Source organism: Schistocerca piceifrons, chromosome 7, assembly GCF_021461385.2.
Source record: "Schistocerca piceifrons isolate TAMUIC-IGC-003096 chromosome 7, iqSchPice1.1, whole genome shotgun sequence".
NCBI lineage: Eukaryota > Metazoa > Arthropoda > Insecta > Orthoptera > Acrididae > Schistocerca > Schistocerca piceifrons.
In genome coordinates, this window is record NC_060144.1 from 89,406,588 (window position 1) to 89,423,245 (window position 16,658).

The window sequence follows — 16,658 nt, forward strand, 5'->3', positions numbered from 1 at the left end:
TAATATGATATTCTTTTACTTTGTTTTTAAATATTTGGGTATTTCAAGTTTCCAGCTCGATGTCCTCTGCCAATCCATTATAGACATGTGCACCTGTATACAAAATTCTACTCTGGACTGTGGGTAGAGATGTACAGTCTACATTGACATTATTTTTACTTCAAGAATTTTGGTTGTGAACTGTACAGTTCATCCTAAATTCACTCTTGTTATTAACCAAAAAAACTCTTAGGGAGTATGTGAATTGGCGCATAAGTGTAAGAAACTCTACATCCATGAAGAGGCTTCTGCAGTACACTCAGTTATTAACTTTACACAATATTCTCAAGGTATGCTTCCACAAAATAAACACTTTTTTGAACTTAGCTGCATTACCCCAGAAGATTACACCATGGCATTGAATGAAAATGTGTGAAGAAAGCTAGCAATACTACTTGCAGTTCAACATGATCACACAGGTTTTTAACTACAAAGAAGGCAGTATGGAAGTTTTTGATAACCTATACAATGATGGTACCACCTTAGTTTATTACCATTCTGGAAGTATATGAACTTCATGCATGGAACCTCATCTAATATGTACCTATTGATCTCTGCTTTTAGGATTTAAAAGTATTTTTATTTGTTTCTGGATTTCATAATATGAGCCTTTGCAAGATTAAGGCTTAAGCAGTTTGCTGTGAAACAGTTGTAAGCCTATCACAATCCTCACTGTCTCTTGCATAGCTTTGCTTGGGTCCTTATCAGTAAACTTTTCTAATCTCTAAAGAGCACAATTTTTAATAAATCATTTATGTTGGTCAAGAATTGGAGCAAGCCAAGCACCAAATGAGGAAGGAGATGAATAGAGGACATCAAAGGAAGCAATGGAATGACTCTGGAAGACCTGAGGACCAAAATAACACCCAGGAGTGCATGGAGGGACATCATTCATTAAGTCACCATGAGTCAGAGATGACTTTATGGATCATAACAAAACAAAAAAATGAGTACAGATGTTGGATGTTTCTCAGTGTTATCAAGAGTAATTTGGACACTGAAGTAGTGGGTCAGGATCCTTGAGCTCATTGTTCAGCCCCACAATCAACATTCTTGTGATGGGTTTGTCTTCCAAGATGATAATGCATGAGTATACTAAGCCCATCTTGGAAGCGTCTTTCTCAGTAGGTAGAAATAAACCAAATGGGATCACCTTAGGTGTCTGTTGACATGAACTCGACTGAACATGCTTGGAACCAGTTGAAACTACAGTACATGATCATAGAAACCAGCATCACACATTCGATGTCATCAAGAGGGCTGCCACAGAAGAGTGCAGCAGACTCGAGCAATGACATCTCGACCATATCATGAACATCATGCCAAGGAGGATCCAAGCACACTGCTGTGCATGGAATGGAGCATGTAGTATTGAATGCTACCAAGCAGCAGAATTTGATTTTGCAAATGTGTGAAGATTTGAACTTTTGAATACTCTGCCTTTATTTTGGATGTTGTATTGTTTTAATTTTACTGTGAAACTTTTTTTTGTTTCATTTTCAGCTTACCTGGAAATAAGACCCACACACATTTTCAGATATGCATGTTATGCAAAACTTTCTTGAATTATTTATATTATGAATGACATTACATAATGTGAAATCTGTGTAAAATTTTACCCTTAAACATCTCAGGTATAGTAGCATCAGAGTAAATAAACACTATAAACTCTTTTCTTTTGTGAATCGTCCCAGAAAAAACTTTATGTGCTTTTTTATGTGTAGACTTTTATGTTTATTATAATTACTGTATTAATATGTAAATGTAATGTGTTCCAATTTTTTTACGCTGATAAGAACTGCTAAACTTGTGGTCTGAGTAATTAACAATAAATCAAAGCATATAATATCAACTGTGTAAAACATGTAGTATGTATTTAGTATTTTTGACATGTTCTATACCTGCATAAACTTTAAGCTGTGAGTTAATGAGAGTTGCATGTAAAGTTAGAATGATTCAACCATTATTTACATCCTGGCAGTTGTGAACTACACTACTATTTCAATATTTTATGTATAATGTATAGCTGTCACAATTTGAATTACTAAACATAATCATAATAAGGACCCAAAATTTCATCAAAATGAAATATTTGTTGGTGCAGGTAGATCAACTAAGGAATCCCACTTTTCTGCAAATTACTATTTATAAACCATGAACAATATCTGATAAAAAGTACATAAATACACAAAATAGTACCTGCAGTAGGTGGATACCAGCAGTCAGGTGTAGCTTGGTATTCACTGGATGGTATTCCATTTACAGTAACTTCACCCCAGTAGCTATTATCAGGCCAAGTTATGTTACAGTTTGACAGTTGTATTGGTGTTTCTAGATATCCACTTGATGAATTCTGATCTGAAGAGTATAGTGCCACAAAAATTGCATAGTACATTATATTACCATTTGCTGAATCAAATATATGGGTAGGCACAGATATAAGTGCCTGTCTTGTTGGATCATGTGTGTCCAATGGACTTGATCTAAGTTCATTAGAAACATTTTGTAGCACACCAGGAACTGTAAAAAGAGAAAGACACTAGCATCAAAAGTGGAGTAACATGATGAGTAAATGTGAAACAAATGAACAACAAAGAAATTCATGTACGAAAGTTTCTGGTGCATTAAATCTGTGTATTGGGTTGGAATTTGAACAAGGGACCTTTGCATTTTACTGGCAAGTGCTCTACTTCTGAGAAGTTTGGAAAGTTGGAGGGAAAGTAATGGTGGATATAAAGCTGTGATGGCAAGTCACAATTAGTGCTTGAATAGCTCAGTCCATGGAGCAATTGCATGTGAATGGCAAAGATTTCACCTTTGATTTCTAGTCTGGCACACAGATTTAATCTGCCAGAAGGTTTCAGATCAACACACAATCCACTGCATAATGAAAATTCATTCTGGAAAGTTCAAAAATATTTGATGAATAATATGCTCACTCAAACATTAAACTGTTTAAAAGGAAACGTCCATTCAGATCTTTATTAAGTTCATGAAGATACAGATAGATGTCTAGTATTTACCTTCATGGTGTACAATACCCTGTACAGTTAATGGAGGAGTAAAAAAACAATAATGGCAATAATACTAGTTTTTAGAAGTACAGGTTCCTTTTCCAGGGAGGAAGTTACTGGGGAGTTAGTGGCAAGTTACTCAGATAAGTAAATACAGATCCATCTTGTCTGATGAGGAAATGAAGCAAATGTGAATGAAGAGATGTCACAATATACTGTGTTCCTATATTATTAAATACGTCAAAGAAAATTAACTGTCAAAGAAAATGAACACTTAAGTGTGGATTGCAGAGTAATTATGTAAATACAGAGGTACAATCATAAGAGAGCTGAAGGATGATGGGGTGGTGGGGTGAGATGGAGTTTAATGTTTCCACATCAGTGTGTGCCTATGAACCACTCATAAATAGTTACTTGACAGATTTTATAGCTCCCATGATGATTCTTCATCTTTTCTTTTCATCTACTGATAGTCTAATGATGGCCTCTAGCCAGTCAAACCAGTTACAGCATTCTGAAATGGTCATGCCACTGTGTCACACAAAATATAAAGAATTGTATGTTCTTTCACAGGTCTAAATAATTCTGATGGGAAGTCACCTACTCCAAGTGTTTTATTTCAATTTAGCTCTTCTGGTGTATAGCATAAAAATATTTTAAATGAAGACACAAAATTAAAACAAGTGGATAGAAAAACATTTATATTGGCAAACTATTACAGAACAATGACTCATAGAATGTGATTTACTTATAAAATGAAACAAAAATAAGTGTATATGGTGTTCAGTTTGCTGACAGTAATGAATCACCACTGCTTTGTCCAGAGGACGCCCCCCCCCCCCCCCCCCCACACACACACACATACACATTTTCATTACTGAATTATGGATTCCAATGACACCACCAGCTGTGGCTGCCAAAGGTGATAAATCTCCTGATATGAGAAAACGTCTATAAATGCAATGGCAGCCTGAAGGTTGACTTGCCCATGTACAAATCTAGCAAAATCAGTTCCTCATTTGTGTCCTGTCTGTCTGGTAATCAATGTCTGTACAGTGTCCTTGGACTACTCTTTTCGTTTCTCTTGCAAACTACGCATACCCTGATAGTGTATATAAAATTATCCTATGATGAAGTCACAGTCTATTTCATTTTTGTTTAAACAACTACAGAATTACTACATCTAGGTGTTCCACTTCCAAAAATATTTGTCATTTTGTTTAGCAACAAAGAGAAAATATACCACAAACATATAATCATTAGTGGAATGAGAAGGTGGGATATACCTGACTCATAACTTAAACAGAAAAAAACACACACACCCCATACTTAGTAAAAATTGTAACAGCAAGTAGTAACTGCTCAAACAAATCCAAACTCAGGTAATACATAAAACAGGGTATTCGCCATGGAAGTGTTATGTAGGGTATATCTCTTATGTACAAAACTGCAGTTTCCTGGTATCCTGTCAAAGAATTGAAGCTGGCTTTGCTTTATTTATAAATGAACCTAGATAATTCTTGCACTTCATATCTCTATGTATGAGCATTGATTAAAGCCTCTCAGTATTCAAGCTGCATAAATTGAGTTAAAATATTAGCAGTAGAATTTTAACTCAATTGATGTGGCTTGAAAATGATAGGATTCCAAAGACTTAACCTCACATTCTGTACCCCCAAGTTTTTGTATGACTCTTGTGGCTCAATAAGGCTTTGACTTCTACTGCAATTCCACGCTGATGTCCCCATGAAATGCTCAATAACTTCAGAGGTTTTGAGATGTACCCTGTTAGTCCAAATAGTTTCAAGACTGGATTAATAAAAAAATAGATAAAAGTTAAATGATGATTCCAATGAGTCAGATGTTTTACATAGTCTCCTCCTCCCACCCCTCCCTCACTTCGGTTCACTGCTTAGAACATTCATTCAACAACGAGAAACTGTCATAAGTGTCCTTCTTTGGGACACTGTTAAAGTTGTGAGTCATGATGGCTTGAATTTTGGGTAGGTCCTCAAAGCATTGACTTTTCATGTGAATTTCCACACTTTGTCATTTTACGGTACATTCATTTTGATACACCAAGTCTCATCACCCATGATGTCTTTCCCATTTCAATCAGGTCACAGAAGACATCCATGCACCATTATTTTCAGTGTGTGTGGGACAAACTTTGCACGTACTTTCCTCTTCTTCATAACATTCTGGACAATGTCTTGAACAATCAGTTTAGAGATGGAACTCCATTGTGATTTGTAACACAACAACATTGACACTCTATGGCTGCATGTCCACTAGTTAACATTGTCAGCTCACAGCTGACTGGTTGAATGTGCAGCTGTTGTTAGTTCAATCTGCACCCACTACAGTTACTGTACTGACATCACCTAATTCGCAGGAATAAAATAATTCTCAAACTTTTTGACTGATGGCATATGCTTGTATTTCATTTAGCTGTGGTTGAATACATAGTCCATTTGTCTGCAGTACTACTTGTTATTTCTCACCACACCTCATATTTTTCTCTACACTCAAAAGATGGAATTTCAGTGTACTGCATTCTCACTTCAGTGTCAGTGCTTTTGGTAGACTTGCACCAAACATTCTAGCTTGCTGTAAGCCTAACATATGATGTTCCAATGTTCATCCTATGATTTCTGCCAATTCTGTATTTATGTGATTTGTTGTGAGACTGTATTAGTGTTATGGGCTGCAGTAGAGTCAATATAAAAAATAAACAGTTCCAATTCAATAATTGCCTGCCCAAAGGGGAAAATAAAAGATCAGAAAAATGGAGAGGACATCAGAAGTATGCGCCACCAAGCACATCTTTGGAATTGCAGCAATGCAGCATCCACTGATATTGATGCATTACAGTCAAAGTGTCACTCCTGTAATCACAGGCTGCTCAGTTTATGTTTTGTGTACTTTACATTTCTCTAAGATTAGCAGATACTTTTTCATAATCCTGTTGGATATTATTGTGTGCTGCTGGATAGAATTTCCTCTGAATGACTGTAACTTTTAAAAGAGTTGAGTTATCAAGAAATACTATGACCAAAACATTTGAAGAGGCAATGGGAAAAATGATGAATGTCATTTGTACTCAGTTTTTCAAGAGAAAAGCTAAGGTGTTTAGTGTGAAGCTATGTGTGCTACTAGTTAAGGTATTTTATTGTCTCATATTGTTAATACATTTCATAATTTTCATTTTTAAAATTATGATGACTACATTCAAATTTCAATTGTTAGTACACCCTATTATTGGAAACAATGATGAATGTCAGATATGTTATACTGAAGTAATACAGTTAGGGTGATGTGATTAGTTCTCACTGTTGTACCAAATACTTGGCTTTTTCTGACATTTGCTGTTTGCTTTTTTGTCTCAAAAATGGCAGGGTCATTCTGAAATCCCTTGCTACTGGGCTGCAAAACTGCATCAAGTGTTGGAGGTCCCTAATCTTTCCAAGTAAGAATGGGATGACTTCTGCAACAGGGCTCAACGGATATTACTTTCTTCATAACTACAGAAATTGATTTCTTGTAATGAAAGATTTAATATTAAAACCACAATGCCAAATATTTTGTCTTATTTTAAGAGTGTGAAATGGCGGTGACCATATTACCTTTGTACAAATAATCTGGAAGGATGAATTCTCCAGAATTTAGCTCACTAACTTTATCATCAGCTTTGAGTGGACCTGGGCTACAAAGAGGTTGCTCTATTGATGAACCCTCCTGTGCATCATTGTAGGATCTTCAGAACTGAACAACATGACCCATCTCTTGTTGTAGGAAAAGCTGCTTCATTGGCTGAATTGCAAAAGGACACTTCTCCTTGTACAGAGGTGATAAAAAGATGTGTCCAAGACCTGAGAAGTGCTTGACCAACACGAATGACATCAAAAGGAGAAAGATTTATTCAGGCTGCAGCACATGGCTTACTGTTACTAAAGGCCATATTATAGTCACTCTCTGAATAAGAGTGACATCTAACTGGAAAGATTACTGAAACTGAGTTCAGTCTTCTTGTAGTGTGGACAACATAATGCAAGACTCTGATAATAGTACAGTTATTATTCTGCCTGCTGCATGTGCCACACAACATGTACAGATGCCTAACATTTGGTGCCAACTTTGTGAATATAAAGTGGTGCAACCATAGATGCAACTTTGATGGATCCATTCAGTCAAATGGTCTCATCATAACAGTGGAAAACTGAGTTATTATTAGACAGAATGAATGCTAAACAAAACCAGAGATAATTGGCACCTATAAAACACACCAATGGTGGAAATGTTTGGTATAATGAGATTTTTCTGAAAATCTATGACAATACCGTCACAATCTTTCTATTTAATATTCTTAATTTTTCCAGCTTTCTTTCTTCTGTGGAATGTTTCTGCTTTTGTGTTGTGTACATCATTTTCTGTCTTTAGCTACATTTGCTCTCTTTGAAGTTTCATTCATGTTTCTTCATTTGTAGTTCTCTTCAGTCTCTGGGTAATGACTTGCATTTCTGTTTGAAATTTGTCACAAGTAGTGTAGGTATTGCATCTACAAAAACCAAATTTTATATTGAACCATGGATTGAATACATTTCTGTAATACTGATAAGATATAATACAGAACCCTTTTTCTTTGTACATGCTATGCAATTTCCTAACATTAGACTCTGTGGGGATGTACAGCTCCTTACTGTTGAAATGGATTGACCTACATCTGAAAGATTCAATGTGCTGTTTAATTGCTTCAAACACCTCAGGACCTTTCCTACTACGTAAATGATCATATTTCCCAAGCATATCTTTAGGTGATGCACCTAGAGTCTTTCCTGATGTTTGCCAAGTCTGTACTCTGCACAATGTGATACCCCGAATAGCAATAAAGGCATTAATACAGTCAGATATCTCAGTCATGTTTTGACCATCTCAGACACAAACATTGTAAGAATACAAATTGTCATGGAACATTGTATAGTCCCAATCTTGTCTAGGCCTACATAGTTTTATTGGGTTTATAGACATCAGTCCAAATAAGCAGGAATTCTGCTCATCTTAACTTTATTTGATTAAAATCTTTAAGAAGTTGTGAAATCTGTTCAGCAGAGACATTTTCAAAATATTTTAATCTCTTACACTTATAATCTGCACCAGGCTCATGAGATGATAAAAGCAGTGTCTCCATTACCTCAAACATTCTGCCATAGCTTTTTCTCTTCTTAGAAGACTTCTCTGTGCTAGATACATTTTGAATGTCATCTACATCATCTTCCACACTTTCTATATTATCGTCTTGCAAATAAATAACATCCACAAAACAATAATAGCGAAAACAAAAGTCTGAGAATAATAAAAGCAGGGTTGCCAACCGAGTTTGCAGGGAATACACAATAAAAGAAACAGATTTGGAAAAAAAGCAAGAATGACATTCATCATTTTTTCCTATGCCACAATTGTTATCTAGCATTGTTTCTGTTCATGGGTAATTTTCAGACCATTACTGCAGAATGACTATCAGTATCTTAGAGTGCAACACTCTATATGCATTCTACATATCCTCAGCTATACAATGCCACTCCTAACTTATTTTCAACAAAAATGTGACATCCATCATTTTTCTTGTTGCCTCTTCAAATTTATATATATTACAAACAGCAATGGTTACATTGCATTGTTTTGACACACAACATATACAAGTATTGTTTCAGTGCCTGTAGATGACTCTGCACCACAAATGAATTGCTGTATCCTGCAGGGATTCCATCAAATTCTAGAACCTTTTTAAGTTCTAGCAACTTAAGCCACTTTTAAATACTTATAACACTGATTACTGTTAATGGAAATTTTAGCATGAAAAAAAAAAAAAAAATACACAAAACTTTTGCTCGGACTGCAGGTTGAGAGGTAACAAATTGTTATTCAGTCAAGGGGAGACAAGGATGAAGGGGAAGCTGTCAGGCACAATAGGAGGTCAAAACAGTGTACTGATGGAAATTGACAGTTTCTCAAGTGGGTTTCCCTTTCTTCTTCATACCTACTAATGGATTCTAAGCTCCTGTGATGAGCTCACATGTTGCCTTCAAATGTTCCAATCTTGTGCTACTTCCTGCCAGTTATTTAACTCCTTCAGGTTCCATATTGTTATAGTTTCATTCACCCATACACTCTGGTGTCTCCCCATTGGTCTCTTACCAAATTACCTCTCCATGAATATTCCCAAAACCACTTCCCTCTTTCATTCTCATCAATTGGATTGATGAGTCATTCTAATTTATCATGTTCATTATTGTTACCATTATGACAGCATGTGGATTTCTGTTGTGTCTTTCTTACAGCTTTGTGGTTCATTATGATCAATAGACCAAAGGAAAGGTGCCCATACTCATGGGCAAGAGAGGAAGGTGTTGCACGCTCCCCCTCCCCCTACCCTTAGCTCTCAGGGACAGGAAGAAACATAGTGTTATCAGGAGATATCTGTTTTTCAAGAAAATTATTTAAAGCCTGGTATTCCACAGATTTTAACTAGGTCAGAAATAAAGCTTTTTTATGCCTACTTACAACTCACCATTCATGCTCCAAAACATTAAAAATTTATATCCTTCTAGGTCTAGGATGCTCTACACACTATCATATGGGCACCCTTGGACCAAAAATTTTCCTACAAACTTTGTTTCAAAATATTTGTATCTGGTGTTTTTCAGTTTTATTTAAACCCCATGTTTCTGCTCAATATGGTAGGACTCATCTGATGGTTGTACAATATAGTTTCATTTTAGTTTTCCTTGTTAGTGGTTTACAGCCTAGAGTTTTCTGTATGGAGTAGTAGGTTCTATTATCATTTTACACTCTAATTTTCATGTGTACTGCTCTCTGATTTTGTTGATCTATCACTACACCCAGAAGTTTGAACTGTTAAAAGCATCTAAATTTATGTTTACCATTTATTAGATGTGACTGTTGTCTTGTTCATCTCTACACATTTGAACATTCATTTATTTTGTTTTCTTATCATTTCATTTTAGGCTAAGTTTGAGCACCATAAATAACTGTCAAATCACTGCGCCACCTGCAGACATTAAAGCCTTAAGTTAGTTCTTAGGATGGCCCCAGCAGATACTAGTTTGAGTTTCCTCACAAGTCCCTTCATGCTACATTAAAGAGGTGGGGGGGTGGGGGGGTGGGGGTGGGGGGTGGGGTGGGGGGGTTAGAGCCTCTCCCTTAAACCAGTTTTACTTTTAAAATGGTCATATTTCATTCCATTTAGCTCAACACTGCTTACATTGTTATCCATGCACATCTTACAAAGACATAAATTTAACTGGAAACAACAACTCTGTCATTACATCTACAGGCTTAGCCTTTGAACAGAGTCATAAACTTTCATATCAATGAATTTTCAAGCATTGTATTTTCTTGTTTACATTCCCATATTTTTCATTTATTGTTCTGATTACAAATACATTCTCAGTAGTGAATCTATTTCTGTGAAAGCCATTTCGATAATTCCTGATTATTTATTTTCTGTGTTTTGTTTCAAGCGTTCTAGCAATAAACAAGATAAAATCTTATAGCCTTTATACACTAGCAATATTTCCCTATAGTTTCTGAAATATTCCTTGACTCTTATACATATAATATATATTATCTGTTGATTGTCTGAGAATAAATAAATAAAATAAAACTTTTTTCTTGCTGGTGTGGTGTTTCCAGTGAACTACAAAGCTTAAAATGAGTATGGTTGCAATTTCCACACTGCAGTCAATTCCTGGAGATTCCTTGATGTTTCACATGTATGTTACCTATGTTTTTAGCAAAGTTTAGCTAACAAATGAGTGTTTAAACTACAGTAAAACATTAATTAATTACTCAGGATATGGAAATATCTTTAACAATTACTACTATTGTCACAGAGTTCACAGTTATATTAACATATCTAGCATCATTAAGGTACTGTGAACTTGAGGCATAGAAAGAGTTAAGTAAAAGTAACTGAGTGAAAATCTTGAATACTTGTTATTACATATTTAGAAGTTGTTTCAACCACAGATGGGGTGAGAAAGATCTAGATAAGCTCTTTGTTGTTGTTGTGGTCTTCAGTCCTGAGACTGGTTTGATACAGCTCTCCATGCTACTCTATCCTGTGAAAGCTTCTTCATCTCCCAGTACTTACTGCAACCTACATCCTTCTGAATCTGCTTAGTGTATTCATCTCTTGGTCTCCCTCTACGATTTTTACCCTCCACGCTGCCCTCCAATGCTAAATTTGTGATCCCTTGATGCCTCAGAACATGTCCTACCAACCAGTCCCTTCTTCTTGTCAAGTTGTGCCATAAACTCCTCTTCTCCCCAATTCTATTCAATACCTCCTCATTAGTTATGTGATCTACCCATCTAATCTTCAGCATTCTTCTGTAGCACCACATTTCAAAAGCTTCTATTCTCTTCTTGTCCAAACTATTTATCGTCCATGTTTCACTTCCATACATGGCTACACTCCATACAAATACTTTCAGAAACGACTTCCTGACACTTAAATCTATACTTGATGTTAACACATTTCTCTTCTTCAGAAACACTTTTCTTGCCATTTCCAGTCTACATTTTATATACCTCCTGTACTTCGAGCATCATCAGTTATTTTGCTCCCCAAATAGCAAAACTCCTTTACTACTTTAAGTGTCTCATTTCCTAATCTAATTCCATCAGCATCACCTGACTTAATTAGACTACATTCCATTATCCTCATTTTGCTTTTGTTGATGTTAATCTTATATCCTCCTTTCAAGACACTGTCCATTCCGTTCAACTGCTCTTCCAAGTCCTTTGTTGTCTCTGACAGAATTACAATGTCATCGGCAAACCTCAAAGTTTTTATTTCTTCTCCGGGGATTTTAATACCTACTTCAAATTTTTCTTTTGTTTCCTTTACTGCTTGCTCAATATACAGATTGAATAACACTGGGGAGAGGCTACAATCCTGTCTCACTCCCATCCCAACCACTGCTTCCCTTTCATGTCCCTCGACTCTTATAACTGCCATTTGGTTTGTGTACAAATTGTAAATAGCCTTTTGCTCCCTGTATTTTACCCCTGCCACCTTCAGAATTTGAAAGAGGGTATTCCAGTCAACATTGTCAAAAGCTGTCTCTAAGTCTACAAATGCTAGAAACGTAGGTTTGCCTTTCCTTAATCTTTCTTCTAAGATAAGTTGTAAGGTCAGTATTGCCTCATGTGTTCCAATATTTCTACTGAATCCAAACTGATCTTCCCCAAGGTCGGCTTCTACTAGTTTTTCCATTCATCTGTAAGGAATTCGCATTAGTATTTTGCAGCTGTGACTTATTAAACTGATTGTTCTAATGTTCTAATGGAATGTTGTCTACTCCCGGGGCCTTGTTGTGACTCAGGTCTTTCAGTGCTCTGTCAAACTCTTCACGCAGTATTGTATCTCCCATTTCGTCTTCATCTACATTCTCTTCCATTTCCAGAATATTGTCCTCAAGTATGTCGCCCTTGTATAGACCCTCTATATACTCCTTCCACCTTTCTGCTTTCCCTTCTTTGCTTAGAACTGGGTTTCCATCTGAGCTCTTGATATTCATACAAGTGGTTCTCTTTTCTCCAAAGGTCTCTTTAATTTTCCTGTAGGAAGTATCTATCTTACCCCTAGTGAGATAAGCCTCTACATCCTTACATTTGTCCTTTAGCCATCCCTGCTTAGCCATTTTGCACTTCCTGTTGATCTCATTTTTGAGATGTTTGTATTCCTTTTTGCCTGCTTCATTTACTGCATTTTTATATTTTCTCCTTTCATCAATTTAATGTAATATTTCTTCTGTTACCCAAGGATTTCTACTAGCCCTCGTCTTTTTACCTACTTGATCCTCTGCTGCCTTCACTACTTCATCCCTCAGAGCTACCCATTCTTCTTCTATTGTATTTCTTTCCCCCATTTGTGGCAATTGTTCCCTTATGCTCTCCCTGAATCTCTGTACAACCTCTGGTTTAATCAGTCTGTCCAGGTCCCATCTCCTTAAATTCCCACCTTTCTGCAGTCTCTTCAGTTTTAATCTCCAAACCAACTCAAGCTACCAAGATCACAATACAAGGCATTGTAAAGACTTCCGCATTCCCTATGTAGCAAAAACTAGAAGTCAGAAACATGTTAGCCACTTAGGAATAAACCTTTTAAATGCACTTCCATCTCAAATTAAAGAATTGACAGGCAAAAATAATTTCAAGCATGAAGTAAAAAAATACTTGATGGAAAAATGCTACTACAGTGTAAATGAATACCTGTCTCAGACTGTGGATTGAAACCTGTACTTTTTTTTTTTAAATTCAAACTAATTTAATGATTTTTCCAACTTTGTAATTATGGTACTTAGGAAAAATCTGTTAAATATCCGTTATACGTTTTGTGTATATCCGTAATATGTTTTGTGTATAAGGCATAGTTCATGATCTAAAATTGTTTATCATGAGCACGTACTTTTGTTTTTTGGGTAATAAGTTCTTGTACACTACTTATGTAGTATGTGTTTGTTTGCTGTTTGTATATGTTTGTCAATTTATTATGTGTATGTGTTGTTATGTGTTACGTGTAATCAAATGACAAATCCTATATCACATGTGTGATCTATTGGATGCTAAATAAATACATAAATAAATAAAATCTACAGTTCATAACCAATAGATTGTGGTCAGAGTCCACATCTGCCTCTGAAAATGTCTTACAATTTAGTACCTGGTTCCTAAATCTCTGTCTTACCATTATATAATCTATCTTATACCTTCTAGTATTTCCATGATTCTTCCATGTGTACAACCTTCTTTTATAATTCTTGAACCAAGTGTTAGCTATGATTAAGTTATGCTCTGTGCAAAATTCTACCAAATGGCTTCCTCTTTCATTTCTTTCCCCCAATCCATATTCATCTACTATGTTTCCTTCTCTCCCTTTTCCTACTCTCGAATTCCAGTCACCCATGACTATTAAATTCTCGTCTCCCTTCACTACCTGAATAATTTCTTTTATCTCATCATACATTTTATCAGTTTCTTCATCATCTGCAGAGATAGTTGGCATATAAACTTGTACTGCTGTAGTAGGTGTGGGCTTCATGTCTATCTTGGCCACAATAATGTGTTCACTATGCTGTTTGTAGTAGCTTATCTGCACTCCTTTTTTTTATTCATTATTAAACCTACTCCTGCATTATCCCTATTTGATTTTGTATTTATAACCCTGTATTCACCTGACCAAAAGTCTTGTTCCTCCTGCCACTGAACTTCACTAATTCCCACTATATCTAACTTTAACCTATCCATTTCCCATTTTAAGTTTTCTAACCTACCTGCCCGATTAAGGAATCTGACATTCCACACTCCGATCCGCAGAACGCCAGTTTTCTTTCTCCTGATAACGACATCCTCCTGAGTAGATAAGCTCTTAATAAGTTGAAATAGTGGCATCCTGCCACAACCTTTTATTATCAAAAACCATCAAGAGAGATAACTGTGTCTGAAGTCCTTTAAATACTCTATCAGAAACGGCATCATTGATGTTACTGTGGAAACTGAATGGCTAATGCAGCATTACTACTGTCCACTGTGGGGCGGTATTCAGACAAGGCTGATTGATGCTCAGACATGCCATCCAATAGAATCACACCAGACTCTGACATATAAGCCAGCACAGGGCTGACCTAAGCACTTGTGACGTGAGCAGTGGAGTGTGCACAGCAAGTATTTTTGCGCAGGATATGATATTATTCTGGTGGACTCTATTTGTGCATATACAGAACTCTGAAATGGCCTGTACTGGATTTTACTTAGGTATATATATTTAAAATTCTGAGTGCAATGCCCATAATATTCAATTGTTTTCAATGTTGGAAAGAATGGCATGCCCATAATAATATGGGCACAACATCTCAGTGAGGCTTCCTATGCCTGTAAAATATGGGCAAAACTCCCCAATCAAAAAGGGCAGCACTCTTCATTTAGTTGTTAGCTGTCACTCAAACTGTTACGATAGCTTGCACTGTTCCTAGTAGCACCCTGTATATATCATCATCATCATCATTGTCATAATCAGCCAATCCAATCACTTGGTGGTGTAGTCTCTTTGAGTTAGTGGCAACATAGAATCTCATCAGGTTCTTTCATTTCTAATGATCTAGATCTTCTTGTTGTCAGTTCAGTCCAGCTGTCTTCTTTAAGTCTCTGTCACGTATGTATGATGGTCTCCCCCTTGACCTTTTTTGGTAAATTGGGCTCCAGTTTAGTACTTGTCTGACTACCTACCATCTTTTCTTCAAGGGACATGACAAGCCCACTGCCATTTCAAAATATTCAGTCTTTCCATTATGTCACTGATATTTGTTGTTTGTCTGACATCAGCCGCTTTCTTTCTATCTTTATGCAGCCAAACACTGATCTTTCCATTCCTCTTTGGGTCACTATTAGTTTTCTGACAAATAATTCATTTAATATCAATGTCTCACATCCATAAGTCAATACTGGCAATATATAATGGGATAAAACTGTTTTGTTCAGCTCAGCAATCATCTTAGACTTCAAAATTGAATAGTATATTCCATAAGATTGATAGCCTAATTTAATACATTGAAATATTTCTGCTTTTAGGTGTCCTATCATATGTACAAACTGACCCAGATAGACATATTCTATGACCTTTGTACTTCTGTACATCAAACAAATATATTTGCCACCAATGCCACACATTCATCATGATCTTGATTTTACCATAGTTCATTTTTAGGCCAACCTCATAGCATAGTAGCACAAGTTTGCTGACCAGTAGTTGAAGTTCTTCTATATTATTTGCAAATAGAACAATAGCATCAGCAAACCTTGGGTTATTTAACCTATTTCCCAGAACCTGGATTCTCTTTGTTTTCCAATTCAATTTAAACATTGTATTACACCATTTTCAATAGGAAATTCAATGGTTTTTCAATAACATTCACAAACACTATGGAGATTTTGCATATGTTAAATAAGACATGAATGTAGCCAGATTCCCTTCCTTTCTCTTTCAGAGCCTCAAACACAGCTGGGTGACTAATCAAAGTGAATCCCTTTTCAAAATCTATAAAGGCATGCCAGAAAAGGATATGGTACTCATTTGTTCCTCCAATAATTTTGTGTGGAGTGAGGAAATGACCAATTGCACTAAAACCTGTGTGGAGCCCAACTTGCTCTGTGTGTTGAGCCAGGTGAAGAGTGTGTGCACAAGTGTCTGATTTGCTGCAAGTAAACTGCATTGTTTGAGTGTGTGTATTATTTAATGAAGAGTGGGATATATCCCATTGATGACTGTAGTTATATTTTTTGCCTTGTCAAATTTCTAGTATGGAAAGACAATGGATCATGTTTTTGTCAGGAAATCCCAAACTGTATCTCCTAAGACAAAAATTAATGGCAATATGTCAGAATGTTAGTTGCTCACAATGTTCTCTCTGCTGCAAGCACATTTTTTCAATAAAGAGACATACAATTTTAGCCTGGTTAGAATTTTGGCAATGAAAAAAAGTGCCCTAATCAAACATGTGCAGACTGGGTGATCAACCTACA

At 36.1% G+C, this 16,658-nt stretch overlaps 1 protein-coding gene across 1 annotated transcript in view; it reads right to left on the bottom strand.

Annotated features, from left to right (window-relative positions):
- The window catches only part of LOC124804918 (phosphatidylinositol phosphatase PTPRQ-like), a 424,691-nt gene that overhangs the window by 161,081 nt on the left and 246,952 nt on the right, over positions 1-16,658 (bottom strand). Inside the window, exon 9 of the mRNA XM_047265295.1 lies at positions 2,239-2,559. Coding sequence (XP_047121251.1) covers positions 2,239-2,559 — 321 coding nt within the window. The remainder of the gene's footprint in view (positions 1-2,238; positions 2,560-16,658) is intronic.